Source organism: Garra rufa, chromosome 14 (genome assembly GCF_049309525.1).
Source record: "Garra rufa chromosome 14, GarRuf1.0, whole genome shotgun sequence".
NCBI classification, from domain to species: Eukaryota; Metazoa; Chordata; class Actinopteri; order Cypriniformes; family Cyprinidae; genus Garra; species Garra rufa.
The window spans coordinates 21,035,347-21,058,691 of record NC_133374.1 but is presented as its reverse complement, the minus strand read 5'-3'; the positions used below and the strand labels follow the sequence as shown (position 1 = coordinate 21,058,691).

The 23,345-nt window shown below is 42.9% G+C and overlaps 1 protein-coding gene across 1 annotated transcript in view; it reads right to left on the bottom strand.

Moving 5' to 3' along the window:
* The window catches only part of kmt2a (lysine (K)-specific methyltransferase 2A), a 46,134-nt gene that overhangs the window by 6,897 nt on the left and 15,892 nt on the right, over window positions 1-23,345 (bottom strand). The window contains exons 2-35 of the mRNA XM_073817477.1: window positions 21,732-21,801; window positions 17,907-21,241; window positions 17,643-17,820; window positions 17,333-17,558; window positions 17,188-17,249; window positions 16,638-17,105; window positions 16,424-16,494; window positions 15,949-16,185; window positions 15,719-15,865; window positions 14,189-14,284; window positions 13,980-14,100; window positions 13,778-13,891; window positions 12,488-12,672; window positions 12,230-12,403; window positions 11,951-12,061; window positions 11,781-11,854; window positions 10,488-10,690; window positions 9,772-9,869; window positions 9,537-9,674; window positions 9,243-9,401; window positions 8,639-8,756; window positions 8,479-8,557; window positions 8,238-8,398; window positions 8,004-8,156; window positions 4,827-7,919; window positions 3,467-4,793; window positions 3,315-3,383; window positions 2,089-2,168; window positions 1,842-2,003; window positions 1,649-1,723; window positions 1,376-1,550; window positions 618-725; window positions 455-538; window positions 223-352 (exon numbers count right to left, since the gene is read on the bottom strand). Coding sequence (XP_073673578.1) covers window positions 223-352; window positions 455-538; window positions 618-725; window positions 1,376-1,550; window positions 1,649-1,723; window positions 1,842-2,003; window positions 2,089-2,168; window positions 3,315-3,383; window positions 3,467-4,793; window positions 4,827-7,919; window positions 8,004-8,156; window positions 8,238-8,398; window positions 8,479-8,557; window positions 8,639-8,756; window positions 9,243-9,401; window positions 9,537-9,674; window positions 9,772-9,869; window positions 10,488-10,690; window positions 11,781-11,854; window positions 11,951-12,061; window positions 12,230-12,403; window positions 12,488-12,672; window positions 13,778-13,891; window positions 13,980-14,100; window positions 14,189-14,284; window positions 15,719-15,865; window positions 15,949-16,185; window positions 16,424-16,494; window positions 16,638-17,105; window positions 17,188-17,249; window positions 17,333-17,558; window positions 17,643-17,820; window positions 17,907-21,241; window positions 21,732-21,801 — 12,081 coding nt within the window. The remainder of the gene's footprint in view (window positions 1-222; window positions 353-454; window positions 539-617; window positions 726-1,375; window positions 1,551-1,648; window positions 1,724-1,841; window positions 2,004-2,088; window positions 2,169-3,314; window positions 3,384-3,466; window positions 4,794-4,826; window positions 7,920-8,003; window positions 8,157-8,237; window positions 8,399-8,478; window positions 8,558-8,638; window positions 8,757-9,242; window positions 9,402-9,536; window positions 9,675-9,771; window positions 9,870-10,487; window positions 10,691-11,780; window positions 11,855-11,950; window positions 12,062-12,229; window positions 12,404-12,487; window positions 12,673-13,777; window positions 13,892-13,979; window positions 14,101-14,188; window positions 14,285-15,718; window positions 15,866-15,948; window positions 16,186-16,423; window positions 16,495-16,637; window positions 17,106-17,187; window positions 17,250-17,332; window positions 17,559-17,642; window positions 17,821-17,906; window positions 21,242-21,731; window positions 21,802-23,345) is intronic.

Here is a 23,345-nt window from a genome sequence, read left to right as displayed (position 1 = left end):
TCATTCCAGACTGGATGATGATGAGATCAAATCAGAAGTGTGGAGTCCTTGTGCAAACAAAATTCTCACTGGATTATTGCAATTAATGGCAAAATTAATCTTTGGAAATGTAAACTGATATTTCCTACTCACACACTACAGCTAAACATAGAAATAACTGACTTAAAAACATTTTTAAGCTAGTGAAAATACTAGCGTTTTCTAGTATTTCTTGATTTCTACCATGCTGTCGTAGTATTTTTCCCGCTTGTCAGTGAGGACAGAGCGAATGACGTTGCCAGAATACTCGATCACCATCTCTCCAGCGTCAATGTTTTTCCTGCAGAACAGACCTCTGCCGTGTATGGCTGACCTGGAAGCAATACGTAGGATTCAAAAGACGATATGCAACAAAAATGCATCTTTTCATTCCTCAATCCAACCATTTTTGGTTTTAAATAGAAAGTGTTTATACCTGTAGACACCCACAGCTTCCCTGGATGCTTTCTTTAGGTGCCTGAACCTCGTAGGCAGTGGTAAGTCCATGCTGGTGGCCCGTCTGTGAAAACACCAGGTGTTGTGATGTTTTATTCCATAAATGAAAATCAGGTAGAACAAGGTCAGGTAAGGTTACTCACCGAGCAGACTTCTGCAGCATCTCCTCCTCATCTTCCTCCTGGGGGTTGTATGCAGGAGGCTGACGGTGTTTGGAGGCCAGGAAATTAAACATGTCTAAAACTGATCGCCTGAAAATTAAATCAAGCAGACGAAAGTCAGTTGGAGTGTTTAAATGGTTTACAACCACTGTTGCATTTTTCATTGTAAGGTTTAAAGGAATAGTTCACCCAAAAATGAATATTCTGTCATTAATTGCTCACCCTTATGTCGTTCCAAACCTGTAAGACCTTCGTTCATCTTCAGAACACAAATTTAGACAATTTTGATTAAATACAACAGCTGACCTTGCATAGACAGCAAAGCAACAGACAAGTTCAAGGCCCAGAAAGGTAGTAAGGACATTGTAAAAATGGTCCATGTGACATCAGTGGTTCAACCGTAATGTTATAAAGCTACTAGAATACTCTTTGTGCACAATGAAAACAACTTTATTCAACAATTTCTTCTCTTTTGTGTCAGTCTCAGCTGCCATTCACAAGAGTACCATGATGCACTGATGTCACATTGACTATTTTAATTATGTCCTTACTACCTTTCTGGCCCTTGAACATGTTGCATTGCTGTCTATGCAGGGTCAGAAAGCTCTCGGAGTTAATCGAAAATACCTTAATTTGTGTTCCGAAGATAAACAAAAGGTCTTGCGGGTTTGAAACGACATAAGGGTGAGTAATTAATGACAGAAGTTTAATTTTTTAGATGAACACGGACAACAACACACCTGTGGTACAACTCAGCACGGGCAGATCCATGAGGGTTGACAGGAGGATCTTCTGGCTCCTCAGGTTTGTGGAAGCGGAACCTGTAGTTTCGGCAATGTCTGGCTCCATATAGCTGCTCCAGTAGAAACACTACAGCGTCGTGAACCACACCCAGCATCTTCAAGCCATTTACTCCTGAAAGAGAAAGATGATGTGAAATACAAGATGTGCCTGTTAGATTCGTAAAAGAAATATGTGCAATGGTTAAAATAAACACTCTAATATGTTCTTACCATCAAACGAAAGCGCCTTGAGTCTAGCATTGGACCTGGCTTCTTGCACTTTATCTGTCAGGGACTTCCAGGCCTCTGAAAAGAAACAGGAAACAGGAAATTAATTCCACAGAAGACTGACTGTAATTATGAACAAAAGAACATCATACTCTATACTGGGCGTAATACACTTTATTATCTAGATCGCACTTACCCTCAATACTTTCACAGCGAATCTGAAATCCGTCATCACTGCAGATTTCAAATATGAGGCCTTTCTTCGGCTTGTAGTCCAGAGAGGATTCTCTCCCGCTGTTCCTCTGATCAGGTGTTTCCACTGAAAATGCATTAGATCCTTTACCCTTACTAGGCAGCCCTGCAAAAAGCGTAACCAAAAAACAACTATTAGCCATGTGACATTAAACAGAGAGATGGATAGCCAGACCTAACATTTTACTCACCTGCAGTAATTGGCTTCTCATCATGAGGGTCCATGGTTTTACGTTTAAGAGAAGAATCAGCTGTCTTAGTGGCGGAATCACTGCGAAGAAAAAAATAAGTTTTAATAGGTCAGATACAGTTGAGGTTAAAAGTGTACATGCACCTTACAGAAAGTGCTAAAATAACTGCAAAAATGTTGCCAAAATAAGTAGGATCATACAAAATGCTTGATATTTTTTACTTAGTAGTGATATGAATAAGATATTTCACATCAAAGACGTTTACATGTAGTTCACAAGAGAAAATAATATAAGACTTTATAAAAATGACCCCATTCAAAAGTTTACATATGCTTGATTCATAATACTGTGTTGTTACCTGAATGATCCACAGCTGTGTTTTTTGTTTAGTTACAGTTGTTCATGAGTCCCTTGTTTGTCCTGAACAGTTAAACTACCCGCTGTTTTTCAGAATAATCTTTCAGGTCCAACAGATTCTTTGGTTTTTCAGCATTTTTGTGTATTTGAACCCTTTCCAACAATGACTGTATGATTTTGAGATCCATCTGTTCACACTGAGAACAGCTGAGGTAAATTTAACATATTTTGCTTTCTGGGTATTATGCAAGTATTTTCTTTAGCTTCTGAAGGGCAGTACTAAATAATAAAAACTATTTAGGCAAAATAAAAATGTACACATCTTCATTCTGTTCAAAGGTATTACTTAACGCATTGTTTTTCCTTCTGAAGCATCAGTAAGCATTTGAACCTTCTGTAATAGTTGCATATGAGTCCCCTAGTTGCCCTCAGTGTGAAAAGATGAATCTCAAAATCACAGTCATCGTTGGATTCAAATACACAAAAACGCTGAAAAAACAAATAATTTGTAAGACCTGAAGCGGGCAGTTTAACTGTTCAGGATAAACAAGGGACTCATCAACAACTATAACTAAAAAAAATGCTGTGAATCATTCAGGTAACAACACAGTATTAAGAATCAAGTGTATGTTAACTTTTGAACGGGGTCATTTTTGTAATATTAACTATTATTTTCTCTTGTAGATTATTAGTAAACGTCTTATGTGAAATATCTTATTCAGGTCAGTACTAGATTAAAAAAAATATCATGCATTTTGTATTTATTCCTCTTATTTTAGTAAATTCTGAAAGGTGTATGTAAACTTTTGACTTGAACTGTACTATAAAGTAAACTGAAAAATTAGGATTGATCTTTTATAATTATTTACCTTGTTTTTGAACCTGTTTCATTTGACTGCCCAGTATCCATTGGCTCAGGTGATGAAAGATCCTGGTCCCTATATAAAATTTTTTTTTTAGCATGTTTAAACTTTTTTTTAACTACAATAAGCAATATGCAATATAAATGTCAGGCTCTTACCCTGGTAAATATGATAATTGTATTGCAGATGCGTCAACAGTTGGTGTATCCGACTGGAGTCCTTTGTGTTTCTTTCCACTGCTCTTATCTGGGCTTGGTCGAGGTCTTTTGGCCTTTTGCTTTCCCTTTCCGCCTGCAGTGGATGCTGTTCCAGCAGGTAACTTTGAGGATTGTTGCTGATGTGGTCGAGAAATAGGAGAGGTTCGTGAGCTCTGAGTGAGGACGCCAACAACATGACCTTTGTTCATGTCTTGAGCAATGGGATTAGGGGCAAGAGCCACTTGACCAGTTGAACTGACATTTGGGTCAAGGGTTTTATCTGCCAGGACTCGACTGACTGGGTGTTGGAGATGAATGCTGCCCTCTTTCTCCACCTGCTGGTTGACAGACATGCTTATGCTTTGGTTTGGGGGAAACACACAGATGCTACTTGCGATGGATGTCTGGGCGGGATTAGCAAGATGAGACATCATGGGGGTTCCTGAATGAAGAACCATCTGTTGCTCTGGAAGGCCCAGGTTGTGAGGGTTGGCTTTAATAAGAAGGTTACTTATAGATCCTGTGATCTCAGTTGAGCTTATGAGGCCTGGTGCGCTCAGCGAGACAGAGCTCGCTCCCAAGAAGTTCCCAGGTGCAGTGGGAGGAACCGACACCACATTCAAAACGGACTGACTTGGGTTGAGCCCTGACACAGTGCATGGAAGCAGGTGAGTCGAGGAATCATGTCCCAGCATGCCAGGCTGAGTTGTGGTTGAAATGGGCATGGGTTGTGGAAGGAGAGTAGGCTCCAAATACATCACCCCTTGCTTTGGCCGTTTGATAATGTTGGGAATTTTTCGATGAGGTGTTGCAGTTATAGTCCCTAATTCCATAAGGCCTGTCTGAGCAGGGATTCCAGCAGCAATTTGTGAAGGCGACAAGTTTATGAGAGTCATATTGGGTCCAACGTCGGAGGGAGCAAGCGTAGGTTGGGTCTTTGGGCGAGCCTGTTTTTTGCTCTTATTGCTCTGAAGACGCGAAATGAGGCGTTTCTTGCCATGTCCAGAGGGCAGCATAGTTGGAGCTGGGGTAATGGATGAAGCACTAGATACCATTGCAACACCAGAGGCATGATCATGCCTATTTCCTGCCTCTGTCACAACAATTTGGGAATCATGGGAGGTAACTCCTATGAGGAGGCCTGATGTGGTACTAGGAATGACTGGTTGGAAACCTGTCTGAGTGGTACCTGTGAATGCATGGATTTGCGGATGATGAGATACAGGCACTAACCCTTTGCCACCAGCAGGAAAAATGGACTGAGAGGTGGAGATGCTACCACTGAGGCCTGTCAAGACAGGTGCACTAGTGTTCATGACACCAGTTGCACTAACAGATGGTGCAATCAGGATCTTTTGGGTTACGCCATTGGGAAGGGTTTGAAATACATAGAGTGGCTGTGTATGCTGATTTAGCAATATTAGTTTCTCAGGTTTTAATTGAGAGGTGGTAGCTTGAACAGCAGAGCTTGTAATTGGAGCGGGATCTGAGCTAACAGTAGCAGCAGGGATGAACTTCTGACTCTGGAGGGGCAAGGTGGGTGAGCTGGGAAGACCTGGCGTGCTAGTATTTCTCGTCAGATCTTGGCTCCCAGCCTCTCCCACAGGTGCTACCACAGGACTTGTGATGTGGTCACCATCAATGCGTGCAGGAATGAAGTGTTCTGGAGTCATATGACCTTCCGGAACTTGGGAATCAGCACATCTGTCCTGTGGGCTCTTGCTGGATACTGTGGACCCTGTTCTTGATTTCTTCCCGCTTTTCTCAACTCCTGATTCCTCTGTGGCCAGAGCCAACATGGTGCGGTCAGAGGTCTCGGAGATCAGCGAGCCGTGATTTTGATTATTCACCGTTGGACTTCGAGTTGTCAGCACAGAGAGGTCAGAGGGCAGCTCGAGGGGAAGACCGTATGACTCTTCAACAGCAATGGAGGTGTTTACCCCACTCTCACCAGGTTCAGCGGTGGCCAGTGGCTGAGTGAAGTCTTCAAAAAGCATGTCCTTTCTTTGGTTAACATCCACCCCATAACTCTCATCTAAGGAGAAAGGTTCAGCAGAAGGAGCTTCTGTCTGCTGTCCCAGAGCCTGCATTGAAGGGGTATTGAGGACAAACTCCATAATATCAGAGGGTAGGATGTTACCACAGTCATCACTGTTGTTGTTATCAGAGTCGGACTTGAGAAGATCTGTGGTGAGTGTCAACTGAGTTTCAAGGGGGTCTTGTCCTTGTGTTTTCACACTCCCCAATGGAAGACAGTTATCCTTTTGATTTTTACGACTGTCACGGCTGTTCCCACTTGGGTTATTTTCTGTCTCCTTCCCTGAGTCAACGCTTATTTTATCTGTTCTGCTTTCTCTACCTTTTCTTTTCGTTGAAGTTTTGTGTGTTGACGAAGTAGTAGCAGTGGTTGTGCTGCTGGTGCTTATACTAACATCACTCTCAGATCCGTCATCCACGCCATCCAGCTGGCCAATTTGTTGCAGCTCCAAATTCTTGGTTGCTGTTGACACCTCATCACTGTCATCATCTTGCTCATTTGCCTGGTCCCTCAAGAACCTGTGGATCTGGGACCCTTTTCCCAAACATTGATCAATACCCGCAATAGGCGGAAGACCAGAGCTGGGGTTTATTATAGTGCGTGTGAAGTTGTAATAATACGCATCCTTATTTGAACCAATTCCTCCTTCTTCATCCTCTCCACTGTCGGCTGAAGAAGACGTGCTCATATCATCTGCCCCATCAACTTGTCCTTCAGCCGAACGCTTGCTGCTCCCAGTGCGCTTTTTCATGGAGATTTCACCAGTTCTGTAGAAGGGTATGTCTTCCTCCCCATATGATCGGACCCCATAGAAAGGGGTTAGCCCAAAAAACATGTTTGATCGAGCACGGGCACTCCGCCTTGGGTATCTGCGCTTTGCTGAACCTGCTGAACCATCGCTATCCTCCTCGTGGTGCTTATCTTCACTGCCTTCATCCTCTAAATTATGGTCCTCCCCATCATCAGCACACTGGTGGTCCATGAGGTGCTCCTCAGAATCATCTGGGTGAATGTGGCTGTCTGATTCTGAGCTTTCCGAACTTGCAGATGGGGAGAAAACCATCGCTCGAGAGGACCTTCTTTGGGGGCCCTGGTTGGTAGGGGTAACAGAAGTGTACGTGTTTGTGTTGGGGGATATGCTCACAGCTTTGGTTCCATTAGGATCCATTTTCTGAGACATCAGAGGCAGCCTCTCAGTGTGTTTCTTCACGACTGGAGTAACGTCCTTACTTGATTTAGGGTGTACCTGCGGTGCTCTAATACCTCTTTCAGACCCTGCTTTCGGCTGAATAGCATCCATGCCTGAACTATGCTTTTTCTCAAAGCTAAATCTCTCTTTGGACTTTAATGGCTTTTCCATTTCCTTCTGATCAAATTTATTAACTTCCACTGCACTAGACCCCGTGTTGCTGCTCAGTGCTGTGGCTTTATTGCTACTGTTGTGAGGAGGAGGACCCTGACCTTGTGTTTTGACATTACTGCTTTTAGAGTTGCTGTTCAGAACTGGGTTTTGGTTTTGAGCAGTCTCTTTTCTTTCTTTTGAAACATCCCTGCTCACAATCATTTTGACTTTGGAGTGTTTTTCTTTGGTGCTAGAGGCTCCATGACTAGCAGTGACGGCAGCACTTGCCTGGAAGCCACGCTTAATGTCCTCCTCTCCCACCTTGGCACCGGATGACCAGAGAGGCTTCATTGCCGCTGCCGCAGCTGGACCGGACGCATAATCATGAGACTTCCTACTCCCACTTTTGCTGTAAACCGGTTGTGGAGACCCAGTCTTTCCTGTGTCTTCCTTGACTGGATTAGCTTTGTCCTTAGGAAGTGTGGCAAGTGGATGACTGGACATAAAAGTGGCTCCGGCTGGTAGATCAGTATCTTTTGTGGCTTGTTTTCCTTTCTCGGATTTCAAACTGCCACTTCCTCTCTGATGTCCTGTCAATACTGCAGTTCCCAGAGGTGGTGATACCTGACTTATGCTAACTGGATGGGATAACTTTAAACTCTCACCATCGGACTGCTTTTTGGTTGCTTCTCTATTGCCTTCGATTCTCTCGAAACCAAAACTGAGCCGACGCTGCGCCCCAGTGTTCACTGAATTTGCCTCTCGATTGTGAGATCTCTCTCCAGATGGTGCTCTCCCTTTGTCTGTGTCCCTGGTTAAAGGTTCTTTTGAGGTTGAGGAATGTGATGGGGCAGATGAATTGCCTGACTGAATGGATACCGTGCCTCCCTGTTGAGGAGAGGAAACCTTTTGCCTAGGTTGTTGAGCAGAGATGGAGGAAGTGCTGTGTCGACGAGATCCAATGCTTCGTAGAGTGGAGCTCAGCAGAGGATCCCCCACAGTCACAATTTCATGGGCTGAACTACTAAAACCATCTAATGGGGAGAAAAACACATTGAATAATATTAACAAACGCTTTCAAAAAAGGAAATAAGCATTTAAATGTACATAACCCCTACCTGGGGAGGGAAGTGGTCTAGTTGAGGGAGAACGATGACATGGTGGGTAGCTGGGGTGTCTGTTCCTAAAATAAACCCTTTGTTTTGGTGTGGAAGGCACATTTGATGGTTTCATGGAATCTATGAGTGCAGGCAAAGCAGCGTTGACTTCATCTGAAATGTTTAAAATAATGATTAGCTTTTAAAGTTCCAACAAAATGTTGGAATGACAATAACAAATCTAAAACTACTTACTTGAAACAGGTGGAGGACTATGAGCAATTGTGTGGTTCTCTTCTTGAGAGGTTGTGTTGTTATTGATAGTTTCAGCCATAGAGGGGCGGCACACTAAAATCCTACATTTATAGACACATCGCTTGCGGGCATCTAGAGTGCTCCAGTAGACCCTTGAGCATCTGTGTAAACACATCAAGTGGTTATTCCATTTCATATCTTATGTTTATTGAAATACAACACTTTGATTTCAAAGACTTACTGGTATCCCACAGGAAACAGCTTCCTCTCACAATCGGACAGTTCAGTTAGCATACCAAGACAGTCGATGGTCATAGACCCTGTACCAAAAACACGTGCTATTTAATTTTGATTTTGTGTATTTTATGTCTTTGCAGGGTGCTTGCTGTTGTAATACAGACCTATCATCATGTGGATGTTATCTGGTTCAAGCCCATTAACAAACTTTCTTCTCAAACTGATTTCTTCAAAGTCCACAAGGACCCTCCGAGTAACTTCAAAGCCTGACTCTGGCACCACCTTAAAAAAAAAGGTTACAATAAATCAAATATGTAATCATAAGTGAATTACACAAGTCTAAATGTTTTTTTGTGATTTTATGAAGTAATTTTGTGAACTTTTTTACTACTAAAAATAAATTTCTATTTGAATATATTTTAAAATGTAATTTATCCCTGTGATCAAAGATACATTTTCAGCACCGTTACTCCAGTCTTCAGTGCCACATGCAATAATGCTGTTGAAACTTATTATTATAAATATTTAAAACAGTGGTGTACATTTGTTCAGGTTCCTTGTTCAGATCCAAAGATCAGCATTATCTGACATAAAAAGCTTTTGTAATATTATACACTATACCATTCAAAAGCTTGGAGTGTGTATATTTTTTGCTGTACTTTGGATCAAATAAATGCAGGCTTGGTGAGCAGAGGAGACTTCTTTAAAACTTTACTGTTCAAAAACTTTTGACTGGTAGTGCACTTGCATGCATGTATCATTCCTTACCTCGCCCTTTATAAGATCTTTGTGAGTCTGACAGTAAACCTTCTTGTCCTCTAAAAAGGCACACTGCTGCTGACGAGCACACATGAAATGGTAGTTGTTGGTACAGGAGGTCAGACAACAACTCACTGTGGCTCCAGGTTTGTGACAATTCTCACATTGCTGAGAAAACAAAGCATAATGCAATCTATTTTGGATGCCTACAGTCTCTTTTTAGTAACAAAAATAATTACACAAATGCATATTATGGCGCTGAAACTCAATGAACAAACGTAGCACATGGCTTCGATTGCGTACCAGCTGTTTGCCTCTCTTGACTGCCATATGGACATTTTTGAGTGCACCATCAACATCCTCGAACACCTCGGATGACCAGAGTGCACAGTTTACATGGGTCCACTCATTCTGCCCAATATAAAGCAGTCTCCCACAATCCTAGAAAACAAATTACCAAACAATGTCATACAAAACAAACACACAGTATCCAAATCTGTACATGCTAATGCGTTCATTTTGGTGGGTGATTACTCACATTTGTATTCTCATCTCCATAATTCAGACAAAGTGCACACTGTCTGTTGTCACCTACACCAGGAGGAGGAGTATTAGGGCTGTCTTCAGGGCTGTGGTCTGAACACAAAACAAACATTCCTGTGTAACTTATCAACATACACTTTAACTCTCTCTTCTATCTCATATTTAAGTTCAGACAATGCCATTATTTAAAGGGATAGTTCACCCAAAAATCTAAATTCGACCATTAATTACTCACCCTTGTGATGTTCTAAACCTGTAAGACCTTCGTTCATCTTCAGAACACAAATTAAGATATTTGATGAAATCCGAGAGGTTTCTGACCCTGCATAGACAGCAATGCAACTACCACGGTCAAGGCCCAAAAAAGTGGTAAGAACTCGTTCAAATAGTCCCTGTGACAGTGATTCAACCGTAATGTTATGAAGCTACGAGAATACTTTGTGCGCAAAGAAAACACAATTAACAACTTTATTCAACCATTTCTTCTCTACCCTGCCAGTCTTTGATGAGCGTTCACAAGAGTACCACAACGCATCTGGAATTTGTGTTCTGAAGATGAACGAAGGTTTGGAACAACATGAGGGTGAGTAATTAATGACAGAATTTACATTTTTGGGTGGACTCTCCGTTAAACTCTTCTTACACAATGTACCATATTCAGTAGTTCCTATACATGTTTGTATTTATAGTGCTTTTAAGCAACTTTCTTACCATGGATAAGCATGGGTGGAGGAGGTGGTGGTGTGGGGGCAATCAGGGAGTCAGGTTCTCCAGGTGCTTTAGGATGGGGAGCTGGGATGATCTTTTTCATTAGCACAGGCTTCTCAGCCTTGGCTATCTCCTCCCTCTCCTGCCATTGGGCATAGTTGTGATCCAAAGAAGGGGGCAACACAGCATTGGGAAGCAGTCCACTACTGCAAATATACAACACTGCCTTGTTAGCCATGTCTTCATTATGTAACAATGACTTGTTTTTTGAAATCTTTTGTAACATTAGAAAATGTCTTTACCAACTTTGACTTATCACTTTTTTTTTAAATCAGTGTATACAGTTGAAGTCAAAAGTTTACATACACCTTGCAGAATCTCTCAAATGGTAATTATTTTACCAAAATAAGAGGGATCATACAAAATGCATATTTTTTATTTAGTACTGACCTGAGTAAGATATTTCACATAAAAGATGTTCACATATAGTCCACAAGAGAAAATAGTTGAATTTATAAAATTGACCTCGTTTGAAAGTTTACATAGACTTGATTCTTAATACTGTGTTGTTACCTGAATGATCCACAGTGTTTAGTGATAGTTGTTTATGAGTCCCTTGTTTGTCCTGAACAGTTGAACTGCCTGTTGTTCTTAAAAAAAAAATCCTTCAGGTCCCACAAATTCTTTGGTTTTTGAGCATTGAGAACCCTTTCTAACAATGACTGTATGATTTTAAGATCCATCTCTTCACACTAAGGACAACTGAGGGACTCATTTGCAACTATTACAGAAGGTTCAAATGCTCACTGATGCTTCAGAAGGAAACACAATGCATATAGGAAATAATAAAAATATTTGTGTTCTCTTTTTAAGGAGAAAGTTTTCAATGTCAGGCATGCACACACACACACACACACACAAACTTGCTTCACGGCTGTTAATAATTCATGGTAACAAATGAAGTATACAAACAAGCAAACCAAATGCCAACCACAAGACTTGTCAAAGCACCCATGTGAAATGTGACACTGCCTGTTGACCTCAAACAATGGAACTAGACCATACAGGCTGCATTCCCTATGGAAAGGTGATATTTCTGCTCTAGAGGAGAGCAAAGAATAGACAGACTCAACGGTGAGTTTGTTCTCGATGCTCATGTACTAGCTTAACTGGTCCCTCTATTCACCATTAACATCCTTAAGTTAGCTCTGAACATTGTTTCTGACAAAAAAAGTTTAGATAAAATGACTAGTCAAAACTAAAACAAAGCATTAGACAGGCACTGGAAAGACTCACTTAGGAGAGACTTTGCGCGTCTCCCAGAATTTGGACTCCTTCACCTTGTACCATGGAAAAGTCCGCTCCATTTGCTGTAACAAACAACAGCGACAGCGCAATTACAAACAATGATGTAGGACTCCAAGACATTCTATTTTCAGAATTGTGTCTCCACCAGTTTTTCTCACCCGAATAAAATAGGACTTGAGCATGCTGTTGGCCTTCCTACTCTCTAGCTGACCTCCATCTGAATTGATGGCTGTCTGGATGATTTTCACAATGTCATCACTGAACTCCAGCTGAAAGAGAGAAGCAGAAAATGACACCTGGCTCTCACATGTTTGTGACCGGCATCTGAACCCTGCTGCATTAGAAGCTCAAAACACAACAGGTACTCCTTCAAAGAAGAATAGAAACATAAAAGCTACTTTTTTTACTTCAAAAAGGAGATACTCAAAAACTCTTACCATGGATTTATAGCGTCCAGAATCCATTTTCTTCTCCACAGACTCCAAATCGAGCGGTGAATCATTTGGCGGAGAGACCTCCGTCAGCACAGGGGGGTCTGGGCCCTCTGGGGAACGGCGTGAGGGAAGGCTTTCTTCCGTTTCTGGGTTCAGCTCAGGTGGTTTCATAACCGCCTGGAGACAAAGAAAATCGATCAATAGGTTATGTAGTGAAAATAAAGCTGGTGGGAACTTCTAGGAGTGCAGATGGCAACTCACCTGTCTGTAGCGAAGCAGGTGAGTGGATGTGCGGGAGTTGAGCAGGGCAGTGAGAACTTGCCGCATGGACTTCTGAATTTCTTTCTCCAAGACAGTGCGCCACTCAGCAGAATGGGGCTCAGTGCAGTTTGTGCAGGTGTAGGCCACAGCCTCAGGCAGGTTAGACAAGAGCTCATACATATCATCTAAATATAAAAAAGGAAAGATTATGTTTGGAGTGTGGCATTACAGAAACATCCACACTGTAGTATGTTTAGTAAGCATGTCCATGTTAGAACCTATCAGATGCACTTTAAATGAGAAGTTCACTTCTAGAACAAAAATTTACAGATAATTTACTCACCATCTTGTCATCCAAGATGTTCATGTCTTTCGTTCTTCAGTCATAAAGAAATTATGTTTTTTGAGAAAAGATTTCAGGTATTTTCTCCATATAAAATTGACTTCTATGGTGCCCACAAGTTTAAACTTCCAAAATGTAGTTGCAATGCAGCTTCAAAGAGCTCTAAACAATCCCAGCCGAGATAGAAGGGTCTTACCTAGTGAAACTAGTTTTAACCTTAAATGCTCTTCTTGTCTAGCTCTGCATTCCGGTTCAAGACAGTTAGGGCATATCGAAAAACTCCAATCTCATTTTCTCCTCCAACTACACTGCTTTACCTTTTTTAGTAAAGGGTGATGATCTTTGTGCATTCACTTTGTAAACACTGGGCCGATACTCTCTGCAGCAATGCAGGACGATTTAGAAGTTGGAGGAGAAAACGAGATGAGAGTTCTTTGACATACCCTAACTGTATTAAATCCAGAATGCACATGGAGGGCTAGACAAGACGAGCATTTAAAGTTAAAAAACAAACTGTAATAATTTTTAGAAAATGACCAATCGTTTCGCTAGATAACCTTCTACCTTGGCTGGGATTGTTTAGAGCTCTTTGAAGCTGCGTTTAAACTGTATTTTGGAAATTCAAACTTGGGGGCACCATAGACGTCCACTATATGGAGAGAAATCCTGAAATGTTTTCCTCAAAAAACATTTCTTTACAACTGAAGAAAGAAAGACATGAACATCTTGGATGACAAGGAGGGTGAGTAAATTCCTGTACATTTTTGTTCTGGAAGTGACCTTTACCTTTCAAAATCTCAACATTCATTCACTGCAATTATAAAGCTTGGAAGTTGTTTTTAAGTGTAACTGTATTAGTCTGAAAGAAGAAAGTCATATACACCTATGATGGCTTGAGGTTGAGAAAATCATGGGGTAATTTATATGGAGAACAACTGATAACTCGCCTGTTAAACTTTCACATTTGGCATGAACCCAGCGATCACACTTCCTGCACTTTATCATTTTGCTGTCACAGTCATCTTCATCATAGCACTTATTACAGAGTGGGCAGACGTTGCCTGGAAAGAAGGAAAAAAATCCATTAATTACACAATTTAGTTATAGATTAAAGGCATACATTAAACTTCCAGAATGAATAACACTTACCTTTAGCTAGGAGTTTGGCACAGTCATGACACAAAGAGAAATCATGTGACCACTGAGCATCCCAGGCCTTCCCTGGTTTGGTGGCTCCACAGCTCTTACAGCGCACACACTTGGTGCAAACCTGTGGCAGAAGGAAAAATAATCACGGGAGAACGCAGCAAAAATACCACAGATGTTACAGACATCTAAGATTGAGAGTGTGTAAATACCCAGACTCTTTTCTTCTTGGTGGGTCTGGTAGGGTGGTTGGGTCCCAGGCACTCAGGGTGATAGCTATTTCGGCACTTGTCACACTCCAGTAGCTGCTAGATGAAAACAAATATTGTTATTTTGACTCCATCTGGGTATTGAACGTTTGTCATCTCTGAAGGTTTTGAGAGCGACAAGGGGCTTTCAAAGAGAAATAAACCCAAACTTGGAAGTCGCTTAGTCGGTATTACCAAAAGGAAATGATAATTCCAGAAAGCTGACAAGTATTTGTCTTTCAAAAGGAGGCATTTTTCACTAGCACATACCAAGCTGACTGGTTCTTTGAATATTAAACTTTTCCATTTATCTTTAACTATTACATCAGAAAGCATCATTCTTTTAGATCTGATGGTCTTAACATTTTGTGAAATAAACTAAAAGGAATAATTACATAAATCGGTCTTATAATATACAGGTTAGTGTAGTCAGTGTGTTAAAACTGCTTTCCATTAAATCTGAAGGTTTTGAAACTTTCCTTCCTCTGTTCCAAGACTCTCTTCCTTTAAAATCAGTTCTGGTATTGTTGTAAGCACTTTACTATTCCATGATCAGACACTTTGAAATACTAAATCAAAGTGTCCTCAACTGTCTTTAATGCTTTAGAAGAAAACCTTGAAACATGAAAAATACCTGTAGTAATAGTAATTCTTTCATTAGTCTCACTTACAGTTGAAGTCAAAACTTTACATACACCTTGCAGAATCTGCAAAATTTTAATTATTTTTTTTTATTTTAGTACTGACCTGAATAAGATATTTCACATAAAAGGCATTTATATATGGTCCACAAGAGAAAATAATAGTTGAATTCATAAAAATGACCCCGTTTACAAACACTTGGTTCTTAATACTGTTGTTACCTAAATGATCCACTGTTTTTTGTTGTTGTTGTTTTTTTGTTTAGTGATAGTTGTTCAGGAGTCCCTCATTTGTTCTGAACAGTTAAACTGCCTACTGTTCTTCAGAAAAAATCCTTCAGGTCCCACAAATTCTTTGTTTTTTTAGCATTTTTGTGTATTTAAACCCTTTCCAATGACTGTATAATTTTAAGATCCATCTATTCACAAAGAATTGTGAGAATCTGAAGGATCTTTTTGAACAGCCAGCAATCAAAGGACTCATGAACAACTATCACTAAACAAAACAAACACAGATATGGATCATTCAGGTAATAACACAGAATTAAGAATCAAGGGGATGTAAACTTTTGAACAGGGTTATTTACATTAGTTATAAATTAAACTAATATTTTATCTTGTGGACTATATGCAAACATCTTTTATGTAAAATATCTTATTCAGGGCAGTTCTAAAAAAAAAAAAATAACATGCATTTTGTATGATTCCTCTTATTTTGGTAAAATAACTAACACTTTGCAGATTCTGCAAACTTTTGACTCAAAATATTAAAAAAATAATGGACCATTTTTTGTAAATGCATTCCCATTAGTCTAATTTATTTTTAAAAAGGCAACTGAACAGAAAGTCTTACTTTGGTTTTCTGATACTGCCGGCCACAGACATGGCAAAAGCGGCATCGGCGACAACACCAGTTCTCCCACTGTTCCTCATGGGGGCGTTCAGTCTCCCCCAAGCAGAATAGGTGGAAGGGTTCACAGCACACCTGGCAGAAAACAAACTGAAGACAAGAAGCCATAAGAACCTATCCCATCATTTTTGGGTCTTTAATTCATCAGGAATTACAAACAAAATATAGCCCACCTCTACATTTCCGCTGCTGGCACAAAGAAAGCACACCACCTGCGGGGTGATTGGCACAGAGGTGAGAATGCTGAGTCCACCCATCTCCCACACATTCTCAATGTCATAGTCCTCCTTGAAATCTACTCTGATTCGATGCACTCCATCGCAGGGCGCTTTCTGCTTGGCGTTGCCCCTAGTCGAAGGAGTGCTCTGGGAGTTTAAAGTACTGCTGTCAGGTTTGGGTATCTGTTTCTCCTGCAAAAAAAAAAATAATAATAATAATTTTAAAATATTTCACAAAGTGACTTCAGAGTATTCAAGGAACAGTCCCTGGGAACTGAACCTGTGATCTTGGCATCGCTTGTGCAATATCAGCATCATAAAGAATATCAACCATTATTCAGAGGAGGTAGAAGCAAGAGTCAAAACTGTTTTTATAAAAAAATGTTTATGGCATATAAATAATACAAAAGTGCCAGGAATATCTGCTTACCTTTTCTTTTGGTTTAGGCTTAAGTGGTTGAACACAACGAGTGGTCTGTTTCTTTAGCTTTGCTTCGGATGCTAAAAGATGACATGACCATAAAAAAACAAACAAAGGCTTTGTTAAGTCAGGAGTGTCCAATACTAGGCTAGAAGGTGGTTGTACAAGAAAAGGTTAACTTAACAACAGTAATTCATACAGTTTATCTCCCTTATCTCTTTACCTGTGTCTGTGGCAGAACTGGGCTGACTTTGTTGCTGAGATTTCTTCTTGGGCTCATTGGGCTGGGATTTTGCAACACCTTCCTTTTTTGCTGGCACTTGGCTTTGCTGCTGCAAGGACTGCGCTGGTGGGGAGGATGGGGCAGTGTGCACAGGGGTGGGTGAAGAACTGGGCTGCTGCTTCCGTTCCTTTCTAAAGGCTGAGCTCAAAGGGGTTTGAGAATGCTTCGGTTCATCAGAAGGACTAGAGAGCGGAGGGTCCTTTGGGGAGGAAGCTGGTGAGGATGGTGCTGAAGGTTGCATCTGCTTTTGTTTGTCCTCTCCCTGCGTAGGCGGCGGAGTTTCACTTTTCTTACGGGGTGGGTCATCTTTTGTAGGAGGGGCTGGCTTGGGGCTTGCTTCAGAACACTGGGATTTGTGATGCAAATCCTTTTTTTCAGACATTTTATTCCTCCTCCTCTCCTTTTTACCTGTAGTTGATGCAAACAGACAATTAATTGAAACGTAAGAACATCTCTGGCTTACAAAAAGGGGTATTCTCAGAAAACTGACCTTTTGCTTGCTTCTGAAGAAACTTTGACGGCATCCACTGCAAGTTCTGACACTTCCGTACTCTGTGATGATATAAGCACAAAGGTTTAAGGGGCAGTTACACATTTAAGGTGCAAAAACCCACAATAAAAGATTTCACACTTACTTGCAACACTGCTTTTTAATATTGCGTCCCCCAAATTTGGGCTTATCCAGGCAGTTAGTGCAGACCCCACAGTCATTTGGGACTTGGCAGCCTGGACACTGCCCGCAGCGTCGAGAGCGCCGGCCCTTTCTGGGTGGGGCCTCATGGACCGTTTTCTGCCTTGTTACTGGCTTAATAGGAGGTGTGGGTGGCTCTGCCTCCTCTGATCCCGCCACTGATGATTTGTCTATTCAAGCACACCACTGAAGTGTTAAAAAAACGAGACTTTTCTTTAAAAAAAAAAAAAATCAAATCAAAGAGGTTCTCTCACCATCATTTCCCATGGAAGACAAGATCTTTTCTCTCTCCTCCCATGGCAAGGCACTAAGGGTAGGCATATCATCTGGGAACACAGCACGGTTGCGACCCAGAGCTACAGCTGCACGACGACACACATGCTTGATGCGTGGACCACGGACTGACGTCTCAGAAGAGTCACTCTCTTGACCCTGCACAAGACAAACATACTGTATTTGGGAAAGACAACCTGGGAACATCTTTTAAATCAAATGGGACAGCAAAAGGCAGGACATACCGGTAATTTGGGTTGATCGCCAGCTTGTACCTCTCTCTTCTCTATTTTACTGAGCTGAGCTTTAGCATTCCTTAGCAGTTTTGCAACACGCTTGTCTGTGACTGGCTGTTTCTCGGCACAATCTAACACGTCGCCCAGTGACGTGGTGGCAGGGGGTTTTCCCATCTGCCCTGCTTGGGTAGGAGCACTCAATTTCTCCTTGTCCTTCTCCCTCTCGACTCCCTCTGATTCAATACTCTTCTCTGAAGGTCTGCCTTTTTTGGTCAGACGACCCTTGGAGGGCAAGGCCCCAGCAGAGTCGCTTGGGGAGGCCTCTGCACCAGAGTCAACTGTGACTGACTTCTTTCGGCCAGGTGCCCTTTTTTGGGTGAGGGATTCTTCGATGTCCCTGGGCTCCATTGTAAAGCGGCTGGATGTAGAATTAGGGGAAGCCTCTGATGAAAGGCTCTTCCCTCTTTTATCCCAGTCTTTCCTTCCATCTCTTTTGTTTTCCTTCTCACGCTCTCTATTTTTCTCCATCTCCCTGTCTTTCTCCTTTGCACCTGTGTCTCTAGTCGCAGAGACGCTCCGTTCCCTTCCTGCTTTTCCAGTTCCCCCACATGATCCTTGATTACCGGGGGTAAAAATAGGGAAGAGCTGTGAAGATGAAGCAGAACTCCCACTCACACCGAGACCCCCTGCTGCTCGCCGCCCATCGGAAACTCCGTGGCTCGTAAGACCAATGGAGCCTGAGGGGAAGCCGCTGAAAGAAGCTGGTGTTAAGGCACTGGCAGCAAGTGGACTGACTGCAACTCCAGGCAATGGGCTGGAATTCCCAGTCACGCTCATGGGAACAGAACTGCTAATCATGGATTGTTCAGAGGCCTTCCCTGTTTGAACTCCTGACTGACTGCTCCTGGTAGTCATAGAGTGTGATGGTGACCTGGGTTGCCCACGAGAGAACCTAGTCCCCTTTCTCTTTTTATTTGATGTTGGTGAGACCTGAAGGGGAGACAGGGAGCCAGGGCTGCTTCCTGATGAGGATGGGAGGGTGACCGACTCAAAGATGCGGGAATGAGCCGGACTTGGAGTGAAGAACGGCGGACGTAGCAGGGGACTGCGCTTTTGGAGTGGCGTTTCAAACCGCGACGAGGGGTGCTGGTGGTGATTGTGGTGAGGATGATGATGCAGGGGAGAGAAAAGCCTGGAACCTGTCCCAGCTGCACCACCAGGCACTGGGAATCCTCCTGGTGCAACGCTACCTCCACCAGGTCCTGGAGGCATGAGGCCCACATCCTCCGCAGTCAGTGGAGGAGGACGAAAGTTGTCAAAAGTGGGCTTGCGGATAAGGCCCTCCTTTGCATACTTGGCAGAGGAGAAGTACTTATTTTCAGCGCATGACAAAGACTTCCAGCGGAAAGTGGGCTCTCGCAGTATGGAGCGACGCTTATCGTGGGAGCTGGAGAGTATTGGAGGGGTAGGCAGAAAAGGGGCAATGGAATGTGTCATCATCCATGGAGAGTGGGAGTGATGCTCAGATGCATTTGATGAAGCTGCCTGGGGAGGTTGAGGAGGGCTGAGAAGAGGCGGCGGAGGTGGGGAAGAGGATGACGATGCCGTGGAAGAGGCTTGTTGAGATCCAGCTTGTGAAACCCCCGTGGCTGGGCTGATGATGGCCTGTTTCCTTCCACCGATCAGGCTGCCCCTACCACGCGCCACTAAAGCACCCCTTCTATGGCTCTGACCTCTGCGACCCCGCCTGCTGCGCTCCATCAACACCACATGGTCTGGCTCCGGCTCGGATGGTGGCGATGGTGGGTGCGAGGCGTGGTGCATGCTGGCCTCTGTCTCTCCCTGAGAGGCAGGGGAATGATCTGCCTCTTCTGACAGGGCCTGGGTGCCCTCAGAGGCTTGGGAATCACACGAGGAGTCATCAAGACTGGGGCTGCTGGAGCGAGACGACTCACCAGAGGAGAGCTGAGAGGAATGCTGCGAAACAGCGCTGGAACCACAGGACGCTGCACTGCTACTGAATCGCCCGTTGCTAGTGCTATTGTTGCAGCTGCTGTTAAGGAGACTGGCTGCAATGTTGGCGCTGCCAGTCGGGACAGGAGGTGGGGGAGGAGGGAGAGAGTCCACAACAGGCCCTGCCCCGGGTGTGGCAGTGGTTCCACTTGTGACAGGAGCTGTGGAAACAAGAGCTGGGGTGGGTGATGTTATAGGTTGAGGTGGTGGGGCAGACACTGCAGAGTCCAATCGAGCAATTTTCATGTGTGGTGGTGGAGTGCTGAAACTGCCCTCATCCTCGATAAATCGCTTTGGAGTCTTGATGATGCGCAACGACACTGTGCTCACAACAGGCATGATAAATTGCCTGATGTTCGTTAGCTGCGTTCGCCTCCTGTGCTTCCCACCCTCAAGACCTGCAGTTCCCTGGGTGCCAACAGCTTCTTTTTCCAAAAGTTTCTTTTTCTGGGCTCCCTTCTTTGCTCGCTGCAGCAGCTGCTTTGCAATAGTGGCATCAGTGCGTTTGGAAGGAGGGACAACCCGCACAGGTTTGATATGGCGAGGGCTCTGGCGTAACCCTAACGGCCTCCCCTGTTTAGTTGGGGTCACTGGGTTGTCTGTAGGGGAGTCATGGGGATCTGGGCTAGTGCGTTCATCAGCAGGATGAGAAGCCCTGAGATCATGTGGAGCTCGGGCACCCACATCTTGTGTCCGACGAACCCTGAAGGCCTTATGTTTGGCAGTCCCAGGTGCCGTGGTGGACATCTCCTGGACCGAGGAGGCGTTAGCAGCCTGAGCAGCGGCGGCAGCAGCTTCAGCTTTGAGGCGCTCGGCAGAAGGTGGCCTGCCCCGCCTTCGTCTTTGCCCACCAGAAACTGGGACGCTCTTTCTCACAATGGCCTTCAGCTTAGACTTCAGTGGGCTCAGTTTGACATCCCGCAATCTTTTCAGTTTGGTCACCTTGGACTCCCGGCTGATTTTGTGAGGCTTAGCCTCAGATCCCTGATGGTTCCCAGACCCAAGCAGAGTTTGCCTTTTCTCCTTGTCTTCGTCCTCCACACCGTCCTTGTGGTGTGTGGGACTAGTGATGCTCTCCTGTTCTGCATCCCCATCCTCTCCAGGGAGCACATGGCCACTCTGTTGCCAGCTTCTCTGGCTGGCAGAAGCAGGAGGGCGGCCTCTTCTTTTTTGTTCTCCAGTGCCAGGAGGCCTCCCTGGTGGTCGTTTTACCTTCTCTGTAGGAGATGTGGAGAGAGGTAAAGGGGCTGTCTCAATATCAGAGCCAACTCTCTGTGCAGCTAGAGTCCTAGGAGGACGTCCTCTGGGTTTCTTTTCTGGAGAGATGGAACCTGACAGACAGAGAAAGCAATTTATTAATAAGCTCTACATTTCTTCATGCTTAAATGTTAAAATGCATCTCAATTACACTTAAAATTACCTACACATTTGCAGAGAGACAGAATTGTCACCCTGGACCACAACACCATAAATAGCATGGGTATATTTGTAGCAATAGCCAAAAATGCATTGTATGGGTCAAAATTATAATTAGGATATTAATTAAAGATCATGCTCCATGAATATCCATGATATTTAGTAAATTTCCTACCGTAAATATATCAAATCTTAATTTTTGATTAGTAATATGCATTAAGAACTTAATTTGGTTAACTTTAAAGGCTATTTTCTCTCTCTCTCTCTCTATATATATATATATATATATATATACATATAATTTTTTTAGCACCCTTAGATTCCAGATTTTCACGTAGTTGTATCTTAGCTCATTACTAGTTTTGTGGTCCAGGGTCACAATTAGAGATGTAAAAGATACTTTACCTATTGACGTCCTTCCTGGGCTATGTATTCTTCTGTTGTCACTGACTGTGCTAAAGCCTCCAAATTCCTCCTAAAAAATTAAAATGAGACAGATTCATTGACTGCAGTGGTTCAGTGTGATATATATATATATATATATATATTTTTTTCCCCAAAATGAGCATCCACAAAATTAAACAGGCTATTCTCCAAAGAGTCATTCAGTTTTGCTACAATCCCATCTTCATGTCTAAGAAAATGTTAAGGCCAGGAGATCACTCATAATGTTAGCAATTTTCATCCTGAAATCACTGAACAATCGCTGAGAACTCTGGAGTCAAGTGTTCAGCTAAAAAAAGAACATTAGATGTCTGTCCATAGTGAATTTATGGATAAAAACACATTTGACAAGACAGAGAAGGCAATACATTCCCATCCTGTTATTTGAATTATTTTAATATTTAATTGTCATACCCTCTAGTTCAGGGAGCATATTTCATTCATTTGTTTAACCACCATCTGTTCAAAACAACATACAGTGTTGACTTAACATGACCTTTTGAACAAAAATGCAATAATGCATCACCAACAGATCAGGCTCAGTAACCCTAATGAATTAAGGACAGTTTGGTTGTACCCTAAATTTTCAACCTGGCAGCTACTTGTCAGGTTGCCCCAAACAACAGACTTTTAAACTGCTCAAAAGTAGGCAAACCAATTTCTGTGCTCTACCTACAACTTGAGAAAGTAACAGAGTCAGACTCATCTGTGATGGCACCTCCTACTGAGATGACCAGTTTGGCCAATTGCACTCAGGTATCCTTAGCAGATGCTGTCGCTAGGCTGCATGACATCAGCGCTGATCTCACTGTCAGGACATCTGTTGCAATGGCCGTATCGCCTGACAACTGCTCCACCTCCGTCAACCAAACAGGCTGAGCTTTGCAGACGTCCTATGATAGGATTTTATAAAGCTCCAGGCTTTTATGATAGCCCTGTGCTTATCTCACACCTGACATGAGGGATACAGGGAGGAATGCTGATTACATGGCCCATTTGGGCTCTCGCCTTCCTGATCTAATTCTGTCACAACATTTTAGGTAAGCCATAATTCCAAATCCATTTTTGAGTCAACTTAAACGCTCCACATCCCTTCAAGTCAGCCACATTTCCCACATTTATCAGATTTTTCAACAGGCTTACAGTGCAGATGATTACTGTAATTACTGTCTGCTCTGCAGCTGGGCACGCTGGTTTATGTTGTGATAAAAATGTCTCAGTCACTGAAGTGTCCTTGGTGTGAATTAAGTTGTACTCACAAGGACACACACTGTGTGTGTGTGTGTGTGTGTGTGTGTGTGTGTGTGTGTGTGTGTGTGTGTGTGTGTGTGTGTGTGTGTGTGTAGAGGCCAGCTCCACAGAGCATTTAAAAGGATTTTATGGACCTAACTGAAACTGGGAGCGCATCAAAATTCCCTGCAACTGTGAATTCTAAAATAGAAATGTGCAAAATTACATTTTCAAGATCAAATAATCAAGTACTTAATCTTCAGGAAGCCCTGCATTGGACAAAAAGAAGGGAATTTAAATCAGATGCTTTATTTGCATTCAAAAACAGCTAGACAGAGCAGAACG